The sequence below is a fragment of the Pholis gunnellus genome (assembly GCF_910591455.1).
Source record: "Pholis gunnellus genome assembly, chromosome: 15".
NCBI classification, from domain to species: Eukaryota; Metazoa; Chordata; class Actinopteri; order Perciformes; family Pholidae; genus Pholis; species Pholis gunnellus.
The window spans coordinates 1,309,565-1,322,417 of NC_136542.1; the positions used below are offsets into that span (position 1 = coordinate 1,309,565).

At 44.6% G+C, this 12,853-nt stretch overlaps 1 protein-coding gene across 1 annotated transcript in view; it reads right to left on the minus strand.

Annotated features, from left to right (window-relative positions):
* The window catches only part of akap6 (A kinase (PRKA) anchor protein 6), a gene marked incomplete at its 5' end in the record, with an annotated part of 139,880 nt that extends 127,797 nt beyond the window's left edge, over positions 1-12,083 (minus strand). Inside the window, 3 exon segments of the mRNA XM_079174641.1 lie at positions 3,443-3,454; positions 11,529-11,700; positions 11,893-12,083. Of these exon segments, the coding sequence (XP_079030767.1) occupies positions 3,443-3,454; positions 11,529-11,700; positions 11,893-12,083 (375 nt within the window).
* Between the last annotated feature and the right edge of the window lie 770 nt (positions 12,084-12,853).

A 12,853-nucleotide genomic window follows, 5' to 3' on the forward strand; every position in this document is an offset into this window, starting at 1 on the left:
TAAAACTGTGGTGAAATTGTCACCGGTGTCTTTCAGATGCTTCAATAATTCACAAACAGCTTTAATATGCTAATACACACACACACACACACACACACACACACACACACACACACACACACACACACACACACCCTGCTCAACAGAGGGCCCATCAGATCGAATTAACACCAAGTCTGTCGCTTCCATCTGAAGTCATTTGTTAGAAGATCTTCAGTCCAGTCAGACTGCTGGGAGCTAATGAGAGCCTGCTGTGTGTGTGTGTGTGTGTGTGTGTGTGTGTGTGTGTGTGTGTGTGTGTGTGTGTGTGTGTGTGTGTGTGTGTGTGTGTGTGTGTGTGTGTGTGTGTGTGTGTGTGTGTGTGTGAGTATTAGCATATTAAAGCTGTGTGAAACAGAATATATTTTTCTTCTGAAGGACATTGTCTGTCCCGGTGACCTGACTTTCATATTTGGTTATTTTATGCATAAACGGCTGCTACATTGAATATTTAGAAAATGTTTTTAATATAACAACATGTATCAAGTAATGAAGATTTTACCCATATTCACTATCCTATATTTGTGACCTGATACCTTAAAGCAGGGGTGTCAAACATACGGCCCGCGGGCCGGATCCGGCCCGCCACGTCATTTTATGTGGCCCGCGAATCCGCCAGCAAAAAAAAAAAATGTAAAAGTCGGACAATTTACAAATATCCGTTGTATCGCGCACGGCGGAGCTCCTCCCCGATCCGCACGCGCCGCGCACACCTCCACCAGCTGCCACATACGCCCCCCCCCCCACCCCCCCACCGAAGACGAAGGAGCACCCCCCCCCCCCCCCCCCCCCCCCGCCGACAACCGGCCCTTTGGGGGCAACCATGATGCTGATGTGGCCCCAGAGCGACAATGAGTTTGACACCCCTGCCTTAAAGGGTCCGATTAAACCAAGAGCGGTTATATCTCAGAACGAGCCCTTCATATCTACATAGGGAGCAGGTCGCAGTCCGCCATGTTTCTACAGTAGCCCAGAGCGGACAAACCGAACGCTTTTGAGATTTTTACGTCAGCTGAAGGCCACCGTATCACACCGCGAGATCCAAACAGCTTCACTTTGTCCGCTTCCTACCACGTCATTATGAATCCCGCTGCTCATCACGGCCAGACCTGCCCTGCGTAGCGTAGCGTAGCTTAGCTTAGCGTTAGGCATTGACCTCGAGTAGTTGGGGTCAGGACAGCTCATTGGACCCAAAACAATTCAGGATACCAGTATGTTGTGAAAGCCTCGACTGGCCAGTCCTAGCGGTTGGATGCTGCACAGGGCGGGTCTGGCCGAGTTCATAGTAACGCGTTCCTACGACGTCTACCGGCATCAAAACAGGAAGTCAGTGGTGAAAGTGCTAAAGCCCCGCCTCTTGCTTTGATTGGCTGCCTGGGCCATGACATTGACGAGCAGTAAACAAACGCTAGAAACCTGATAACCAGAGTGGATGTCCGTCCTCTGAGCGGGTAGAAACAACTGTCGCGTACAGTCACGTGGCTGAGAGACACACACGTGACAGAACGCTGCTGGTTAATAAGACGACAAAACAACTAAACCGCTGTGACATTCTCAACACACAACACACAACACAAATTCATCACTTATGACGGGAAAAAACTGAGAAACAAGATGAAAACATTTTTTAAATGAATTTGACGGACGGTTGATTGACTTTGAAGGCTTGTTTGCCCGAAGCGTGTGTGTGTGTGTGTGTGTGTGTGTGTGTGTGTGTGTATGAAAGCACAAGCTAACAACACATTTCATTTAGAAGACTCATATTTAATATAATACACTCAATCTTCCAATCACACACACACACACACACACACATGTTCTCACTCCCCGCTCACGTAGAGCGAAGACATGACCTGTCAATCACAGAGTCCAAACATCCAGCCGGGTTTCTAATTGCCTAAAATCAATCTGAAGCAAGTCGACTCGGCTTTCGGCTCCAATCCCGGCTCGGCCTCATCACCGCCGACATCAAGGGCCTCAAAGCGGCCGCGTTCAAACCGCCCGCGACAGCTCCGCCTCGTCCGCGCCCATTCGATCTAATAACCTTCAACTCGTCCACCGCGGCTTGTTTCTTTACCTTGGAGATCAAATGCTCTGCGCTCCTTTCTCCCTCTGGAGTATTCAAATTAAGCGGCTTCAAAGACGCCCGAGACCCGCTGCTGCGATACAAAGACTTGTTACGAGTAATTTAGCTTCTGCAGAAGAGACCCGAGAACAGCTCGGCCTCTGCTGCGTCTGAAGGGGTTTCGGTCGTCTTCTTCTTCTTCTGCTGTTGGACATTTAAGCAACCAAAAAGAGAAACTCTGGTCGTTTCCAGAGAACAGGTTGTTTAAACTGTTTTAATACAACTATGGAGCTCGAGCTGGTGACACAGATCGGCGTCGCTGGAAGATTAACGAGTCATTTGTAGGACGTCCTGCAGCTTTAAGCAACACCTGATGAACCAAAACACACAAATGGCTGATTATTTTTACTTCCTATTCTATTTTTAATTTGTTACGAATATTTCCAGGGTTCAAAACAGATCTGGTGTCTCGGTTTAAATGCTGCTTTTCTGTGCATTCTGCATTTAATTTAACAACCAAAAGAATCAGGACAGCTACAGAGCTGCTATACGTGAGCTTAGAGAGAATTCCACCATGTGTTCTCATTGAAATACCACAGAAGAAGAGACATTACAGTCCATCATGCTGAGATGGTCTCACATAAAGTGTGTTTCGTCTTGTTTTAAAGATATTTTATGTTGTCGGACTGGTTCAGATGAAACTGGAGGGAAACGATGAGGAAGGAGCAGCTGGTTTCCTCTCTCCTCTTCTTCTTCTGTGGTTTTTCTACATGGTCGTTATGATCCTCCTCCTCCGTTTAAACTCACAAAAAATACGTTTGCGTGGTGGGAAACTGGACATTAAAGGCTGTTAAAGATCGGTGAAATGCCAAACCACAGAAAAAAATTAAACATCAGAGACTTTAAAAACTGCTCGCTCAGCAAACAAACACATTAAACTTAAGTGAAACAAACTAATCTGCTTTAAAAGTTAAAGTTCTGAATATGAAGCTCATCCTGCCTAAACGTCCTGGTTTCTCTGTGACTTTTAAAATCAGATTTCTCTAATCAGACATTCAAATCACTTGCAACAGGATTATTTTGTGTAAAACAAGTTAAACTTCCTCCATGTGCTGCGTCCCGCCACAAACCTCCAGTTCCCATCGGACTGAAGTTTAACTGCAGAACTAACGATGTCATGAGACTCGAACAGGAAGAAGCTTTCTGGGACATCATTCTGTTTTGATTCCTAAAAGTCTTTTTAAACAGAGATCACAGGTTAAACGTATCCAACCTTTGATTCCTGATTTCTTCTAAAGCTCTAAAACAACCAACCCGTGCCGGTCAGAGGTTTCTTACCTTTTTTCCAGATCAATAGTTCACAAAACTGAATCCTTGAAATCCACAAATGATTTTCAAATATGATTAAAAAGAATTCAGAAAGTTAAAGTTCGTCTGCACTTCAAGCTGCACACAGTCTGCTGCTGCTGCCATGTGGGGAATGGTGACAGACTGACGCGCCAGCAGAGAGAGAGAGTGTGTGTGTGTGTGTGTGTGTGTGTGTGTGTGTGTGTGTGTGTGTGTGTGTGTGTGTGTGTGTGTGTGTGTGTGTGTGTGTGTGTGTGTGTGTGTGTGGTGACCTGCTTTCTTTCATGGTGGTGTTGGGGTTGGGGAGAGGAGGGGTGACAACAGTTGGGGTGGTTATTTTAGGACCAACCTCACACATCACCCCCCTCAACACACACACACACACACAAACAGACACAGACACACACACACACACTGTGACTTGCAGTATAATTAACATTAATCTCACAAAGTCAGACTGTAACAACACGACACAAGTCACAAATGAACAGCAGAACTCAGTTCAACACCTGTGATGAATGCATCTAATAACTAATGCACCAATAAGATAATACAGAGTTTAACAACTGTTATTAAAGAGTCACATTCAGCTCAGAACACACGAGAAACCCCAAACAACCACACTAATAATCTGCTTATAGTTTTAATGAATGAATGAATATCCAGAAAACGCTTCACAGGCAACATGTGAGCAAACAGGGATGAAAGGAGAACTTCCTGTTATCCTCAGGATCAGGTTCAAACTAACAGACGAGGAAAAGTCCGTGTTCAGAAAGAGAACGATCTTAAAACGCTGACAACATAAATAGCTGTTAACATTTTCAAATGAGTAATTCATTCAAAGACAACATCGCTGAACTGTAAACACACACGTTTGATCTTTAAACGACATCCTTTCACACAGAGAAACACACTTTTAGTCTCTCTCACGCACACACACTCTCATCCTGCAATGCAGCAGCTGCCAACTGTGACACTTGTGAGGAGGGGGGGAGAGAGAGAGAGAGAGAGAGAGAGAGAGAGAGAGCGAGAGAGAGAGAGAGAGAGAGAGAGAGAGAGAGAGAGAGAGAACGTGTTTCATCATTAAAGTCATAATGAATAAATAACAGCAGAGAGATTCTCTCCTTTTATTTTCAGGTGTTTTATAACTTTTGGTTTAAAGCTGCGTTCACATTTGTGCGACACAGTAAACTGAAACCCGACGCTACGCCAGCGCGCTCTGGAACGACACTTCAACGGCGACATGGCGGCGATGCTGTTCACGCTCGGCTGCAGAGTGGCTGGTGTTGCTTTAGTCACTCGAGAGGAGGAGGAGGAGGAGGAGGAGGAGGAGCTGAGCGCCGCGTAGACACCAACGATGTTTCAACCATGGCGGAGATAACCACATCTGATGCTCTGCACATGAAGCACCAGATACCTCAGAAAGCTAAACATCGAGTGTGTTCTGATCGATCAGCGCTAAGCTAAGCTAACATTGTAGCTGCTCCATCAACACTCAACATAACGTCATCTCGGGGTGAATTCAGCAGCGATGCTATAGTTTGTACCATGGAGAGTCTATAGTTCATACATTTATAGATTATAGAGCTCTAAGTGAACAGACGGATACAATAATGTTTTCCTTTATTTCTGATTCAGTGACAACAGGAGGAGAATCTCTACGCTGACGGGTTCCGTGACTTTGCATTGAATATAATCGCGCTGCGCAAAACAAAGTTAGCTTCGCGTTCGGCGCGAACAAAGCCGAAGAGTTACTTACGTTGTATTTTAGCTCTAAGAGTATCTAACGTAGTTTTGAGGGAAGTGAAATCAGAGTCAGTTGTTTGAGTCTCGGGTCACATGTCGGCGTCTACAGGCCTCGTAATTAAATATTAAAAAAGTGAAAACCCGTCATAATTAAACTGCAATGTTTTCCGATCCAAACGTAAGATAAACTAGCATTAACGCCTCACGGTCGTTTGCCTCAGACAACCAGTCAAGTCATCACTTCATCATTTTTATCACAATAGATATTTGTTTGATAATTAGCATTTGATTTCTGGAGTCATGGCTGCAAACTGTTTATTTTCAACCTTTATTTTCTTTGTTCCTGAGATATCACGTGTCACAAGACCGGACCGGACAGACAAACCTCCAAACGTTCGACTTCAGCTGTCAGAATAACAAGAAGAGTAAAGTTTAGAGCTTTTGTTTGTATGTTCTGACACTAATCTGAAACACCGTCCTGCTACACTGAGGTTCAGGGTTTTAGCTGAAAGAGATATTTGCTGAGTTGAAAGGGTCACATGAACTTAGTGAACCTGCAACTCTCACGTCCTACTGCCCTCACCTCCGTCCTTCCTTCCCCCCTCGTCTCCTTTACATGCATATCTTTCCCTCCATGTTGAGAGCAGCTCCCAGAATTCCTGGCGCAGCGACGACAGTGACATCAGCAGACAGAAATATCCCGACAGCTGAGAGACGGCGTCGTTTAAATAAAGCTCTGTGGGTTTTGAATCAGATCCTCGTCCACTAAACTGACCGTGTTCTCTGTGAAGAGCTTCTTTAAAGCAGGATGATGATGAGATCAGGAGGCTGCTGTTCAAGTAACTCATTAGTTTCCTGTGAAGACGGAACTTTATTTAGAAAAGACTGTATTGTGTTGTACTGTACTGTTTTGGAGCTTCGAGTTCGCCATCTTGTTTTTTTGGCATCCAGTGAACAGGAAGTGACCATATCTGGACTGAGGAGGAGTGACGTAGAGACCTGTCAATCACCGTGTAGCCCCGCCCCTAAAGCATCCCCTGCTTTATGGTCTGTGTGACTCTAAATGGACCATCATGTACTAAATGAACATCATGCTGTATTGAAGAAGACTTGAAACTAGAGATTGAGACCATAAACTCATGTTTACAATGTTTACTGAGGTAATAAATCAAGAGAGAAGTAGAGTCATTTTCTCATAGACTTCTATACAACCAGAGGAGTCGCCCCCTGGTGGACACTAGAGAGAATGCAGCTTTAAGATGGAAGCGTCGGCTTCTCTCTGCAGGAACAGAAGTTCTCCACTGTGATCATGTAACGAGCGGACAGAGACTCGTGTTGCTGGACTTTAGTAGAGACTTTGTCTGCAAACATGAAATACAGAATATGGTTTCATGAAAGTCTCCAGTGCACTTTTGGATGACACTACTGAATCAATAAAAATACTGCTGCATCCGCCTCTACTGATTGAACGTGTGTGTGTGTGTGTGTGTGTGTGTGTGTGTGTGTGTGTGTGTGTGTGTGTGTGCAGCGTGCGTCTCCCTCTCAGCAGCACAGGACATTCTCCATACAGCTGTTACACACCGCCTGCAGCCGGATGCCAAGAATGGCTGAGAGGCTGGCATAACAACACACACACACACACACACACACACACACACACACACACACACACACACACACACACACACACACAGGACCACTGGTTGCATCACTATAATCATGTCCAACAGTCGCTCCGTGGCAAGGTCAGGTTAGAGGAAAATGCCCTGCAGGCAAACGCATTATAAACACCAGAGAGGAGGAAGAGAGAGAAGAAAAGAGGGAGAGGATAAAAGAGGAAGAAGAGAGCAGCGAGGAGAGAATATGGTTTCAAACAGCCGTCTGACGATCCGTCCGCTTGCATCTACTCGCTCTGTCGCACCGACGACCGCCACGCCCGGAATGAAGTCAGATAGAAGTCGTCCTCTGTGGTCTGATGTTACCTGGTGAGAGCAGCGAGGGGACGAGGTGAAGCCCGGTCTGAGGGTCCTGAAGGAGCTCGTTATCTAAATGATGCTAAAGGTCTTCATCACGAAGTAGCACGACAGACAAAGAGCAGCGCAGACTGAACTCAAGCCTTTAACAGCAATATAAAAACGGTAGAAGAAGAGTTCAACATGACGGGGAGTTAAAAAACGTGCGTTATCTCAGAGTGAGACGAGAGGATTTCACTCTCATGTGTTTGTGTTACCAACAGATCTGGAGTCAGTGCTAGAGATGGTCTGAACCAAAGTCCATTCAGAGGAGCCAGCGTGTTACACACACACACACACACACACACACACACACACACACTACAAGGCAGGATGGATCCACGCCGTCATGTTGAACTGCCGCTCGCTGGAGATCTTCTCTTCTCTGTGAACCCTTCAGATGGTTGTGGGTGAAAATCCCAGATCAGCAGTTTGAAACACTCAGACCAGCCCGTCTGGAACCAACAACATGCCACGTTCAAAGTCACTTAAATCCCCTTTCTTCCTCATTCTGATGCTCGTCTTCGTCACGTCTAGAGGCCTAAAGGCATTGAGCTGCAGCCATGTGATTGGCTGATTAGCTATTTGTGTTAACAAGCAATTGAACAGGTGTGCCTAATACAGATGTACATGCAGATATGTATAGATGTATACAGATAGATATACTGTATATTTATACACACACACACATACATTGTGCCATTACGTGTCTCAGCCGTCATCAGTTAGTGAATGTGTGAAACAGAAGACAGCTGTGATGCAGATGTTTCACCACTAGATGGAGCCGTCAACCAGAGAGCATCCTTCACTGATGAAGATGATGCTCATCAGCATCCACCTGTCCTGTTCTTCGCTGCTCATGAATATTAATGAAACTAAAACTGAAGCTGAGTGATTAAAAAGATAAAATGATGAGGAATTATGAATTACAATGTTGAAAAGTTAAACTGTAAAACGTGTCGATTCTGAATGATTCTGATTGATTGACACACACACACACACACACACACACACACACACACACACACACACACACACACACACACACACATACACATTTCCATCTTATTGTCCTCTCTTGTGTTTTGCTGCCAAAAACTCAAAAATAGGACGTGATTGTTGTAAACACTGGCAATAATTTATTTAAAATGTTTTGAATCATTTCTATATTTATTTCATGATTTTCTATATCGGGGCTGAAAAGCTTTTACAGTCAGAGTTTGAGCTTTAAAAGAAGTAAGATTATGGAACTGTATTATTGTTTTTTATTCAAATAAATATTGGGTGAATATTCTGAAGATAAATAACACAAAAATATCGGTGAAAATGAAGTAAGAAAAATCGTTTTTTTAATTAAAAATATAATAAAAATAATATTTCTATTAGTATTTTTACAACTTTTTCTCTATTCTCTATATTTTTCAGTTTTATACTTTATTGCAGGAGTGAAAGTAAATTCACATTTGCTTACATATGTTGTTGTTCATACTTATTCCCACAATGTTTGTTTATTATAGAGTAAAATAACAATAGTGGTCGCAGCATGTTATGAGGTGTTCTCGCCACCAGAGGGAGCCACCAGCTGAGCGTCTCCTGAGAGAGGAGCTGAAGATGTTGTTAGTGCTGCCCTCTAGTGGTTCACACAGGAACAGCTGCAGCAAAGCACTGACGCTCAGTCTGCTGTCACGTTACAATTAAAGACAGAAATATTACTGTGTTTATGTTCAATTCAGTAAAAACAAAGTTCAGAGGATTTAGACAGAAGCACCAGCTGATGAGTGGATCAAACACACACACAGAGACACACACAATGACATCAGCCACACAACAATGATACAGCTGTCTGTCTCACACACACACACACACACACATTTCAAAGCAGAATTGTGTAATGTGAACACAAACTGACACTGATGCTGTCAGAATAACAGTGTTTGTGTGTTTGTTAACGTCTATCTTTGTGAGGACCAAACACAGATCATTAAACCTGGTTCTCAGCTCTTCAGAGGGTTTGACACAAAGACGTTCATGTTATCGGGTTAGGAGCTGTATAATATATTATGTTAATGAGTACTAATAAGATTTAAACATTAATGTTCTAATAGTGAGAGACATCAATGTTAAGAGAGAAAGAAAATGGCTTCAATGGCTCAGAAAGTTAGTCCAGTTGTTGGATAACATGAATAATCTGCAGAAGGTGCAGAAATCACTTCTATAAACTATTTCTACTCTCTCTGATTCTACGTGTTTATTCACCCCGAGAGCCTAAAATGATGTCCGATCAGTCGGCTACATCCAGGACCACAGACGTCATAACGGAAGAGATTCTGCTTCTTTCGGGTGAAACCCGGGAAGATTCCAGCTTCCTGGTTGTTCTGCGAAGCTTTCTGAGCTCCTGGAGAAATGTGCTGCAGAAAAAAGGCTAAAAAAGGACAAAAGCTGCAGAAACTCTGCATGTTTAAGACAGCGAGTGACTCAGAACAGACAGGAAACATAAAACACACCGTCTACCTTCACATCAGTGTGACTGAGACGCCTGAGAGTCACAAGACTGATGCTGCCATGTTTTATTCAAACAGAGAGGAGAGAGGAAGAGAGGAGAGGAGACGAGAGGAGAGGAGGCGAGAGGAGAGGAGACGAGACGAGAGGAGAGGAGAGGAGAGGAGAGGAGACGAGAGGAGAGGAGAGGAGAGGAGACGAGAGTCACAAGACTGATGCTGCCATGTTTTATTCAAACAGAGAGGAGAGAGGAAGAGAGGAGAGGAGACGAGAGGAGACGAGAGGAGACGAGAGAAGACGAGAGGAGACGAGCGGAGAGGAGAGAAGACGAGAGGAGAGGAGACGAGACGAGAGGAGACGAGCAGAGAGGAGACGAGAGGAGACGAGAGAAGACGAGAGGAGAGGAGACGAGACGAGAGGAAACAAGAGAGGAGAGGAGAGGAGAGCTTTAAACAAGAACGAGGATAAAGAAGAAGGGGACTTGAAAGGGAAGAAAAGAGGAGAGGAGAGGAAACAAGGGAGGAGAGGAGATGAGCAGCAGCCTGATGAAGAGGAAACATCTGAGTCACTGCAGTTAAAAATACACACTCATCAATAACAGATCCTCCACGTGGCCCGAGCAGAATAAAACAGCATCTTTATGAATGAACACGATTATCACTTAATAACAACAGCACCTGAACACCACACCGCTCAACAAGCCCTAGATGTCTGACTTTTCCAACGGCACCTGAACGCAGCGTCAGACTCAAAGAGAAGAGAACGAGTGACGACGTGAAGCTGAACAATGGACGCCAATGTGACACTAATAATGTGAATTCAATTCAGATGTTTATTAATGATTAATAAATGATGTAGTCATTAAAAACATGGCATCTCGTCTTAATAATTAACTTAATTCCAATGTGAAGATTACAAATGTAAGATTCACATATTGTTGTGCAAAGAATGTGCAGAGAGTCATGTGAATCAATGAATTAATTTCTGCAGCATAAATAAGATAAGAATCATCTGTATCAGTTTCAATATTTGTACAAAAATAAATATTTGAAATTCTCCTTTAAGAGCTTTAAAAAAAGAAAAGGGGAGGAGCATCAAACGCTGACTCGTCACATAAATAAACGAACGCGTGTGGAAGTCAGTCGTTACATAACAGCACCGGGCCGCGAGAGAGAGGAGAAGAAGGGCATCCTGGGTAATTTGCCGCCTGAGGTCACGCAGTCGAAGCGACTGATGTTTGAGAGGCATCAATACATGTTGTGTGTGTGTGTGTGTGTGTGTGTGTGTGTGTGTGTGTGCTGACTTGGGACACACAAAGGTCACAGAGACGAGAACGTAAATGTCCTTTCATCAGAAGTCCTCAGACCGTATCAAGTCCATTTAAATGTATTTGGATCCTGAGGAAGGTTGAACCTTTTGTGTTTAGAGGTTTAGAAAAGATCCGATTCTCTGTCAGCTCCACAAGCTCCTCATTAAGAAAAGTCCCAGTTCAATAACCTCAACAACAAAGTGTCCAGGAATTAGTCAGTACCACCACAACTGTTAAGACGGCCTTACACACATTACACAAGTTGTTTCTAACGCTTCAACAAAGATGTGAAACCCAGGCGGTTAGCAGACAAACCGGTCGGGTTTAACGGTAAAGTTACGTTCCAATAATAACCAAAGTCCACGTAAATCTAACGGAAGGACACGGAGGTCAGAGCGGATGGATGGGACAAACACAGGACTCTCACCCAGGACACCTCTGTTCCTGTCTCACGTGAAACCAAAGGAAATGTACGCTGTGGAAAAACACTGTAAAAAGTGTCGGCGTCTACCTTGAGCTGCACCAGGTGGACGTCCACGTGTCTGTTGACGCTGTCTTGACCCACGGAGTGCGAGAGCTGCGTGACTCGGTCGCTGGTCGCTCTCAGCCACGTCTCGATCTCCGGCAGGTGGAGGACGACCTTCCAGTCGGCTCCGGTGTGGAGGGGCGGAGGTTTCTTTGACCTGAGACGCCACAAAACACGACTACAGTGAGACTCTACCGAAATAAACATTATTTGTACGCTTTTTAATCATATTGCGACATTTCTTCATCGTCATAACTCCTAAGATTTAGGGAACATTTGCTTCAGGCTATTTGACGATTTAGAAAACTGAAAAGATAAGTCGTCGTCGTCGTCGTGGCTGATTTGTTACCTCTGGGAGAGGTCTCGTCCCAGGTGAGCTCCTCCCCCGGTGAGGCTGCCCCGGCTGGGGCCCAGGCCGGGCGACCAGGCCCCGTCCTGGTGCCGATGCTCCGGGTCCAGGCTGACGGCGGCGGGGCAGGTGGAGGTGTCCAGGGTCGGGGTGACGGAGGTCACCATCGGGGACGGAGGCTCAGGAGCCATGGGGGAGAGAGCTGCGAAGCTCATGGTGAGAGAGAGAAAGAGAGAGAGAGAGAGAGAGAGAGAGAGAGAGAGAGAGAGAGGGGGAGAAAGAGAGAGAGAGAGGGAGAGAGAGAGGATTCCTAATGTGGGTGGACGAGCCTCACTGGATTAAACTGGAGAAAAGGAGAGAGAGAGAGAGAGAGAGGTCGATCAAAATACGTTACAGAGATTAGAGAACAAGTTAGGAAAGGAGACAAGAATATGAAGGGGATGTTAGAGAGGAAAGGAAGAGAAGGACAGAGGGAGGGAGGAAAGTAATACTGGGAATAATAAATTCAAGGAATGAATAAAACGTTGCGAGGAAGGACGGGAGGAAAAAAGGAAGGATGAAAGGACGTAACTCATTAGAGAAGGAAAGGAAGATAAGAAACTAACCGTGAAGGACGAGAAACTAAAGAAAATAGAATCTTATGCAAAGAAGTCTGATAAAGTAACTGGGACTGTGCAGAACGCTGCGTTTTTCAGGGCAAAAACGTGCAACTTGTACATCTTTGTGGTGAAATTGAAGATATTTGAAGATTAAAAAATGAATGAAATGAATTTATTTAAAGCACTTTCCTCTCTTTCATCCATTCACACACTCACACACACACACTCAGTACATCTTGCTCAAGGACACTTTGACACTTTGGCAACCAGCCCTGAGATCAACGTCAACGTAAATGATTTACAGTATTTTATGAAACCAGAACCAAATCATTTCCCAGCTGTAGTTTCAATCTATTATGAGA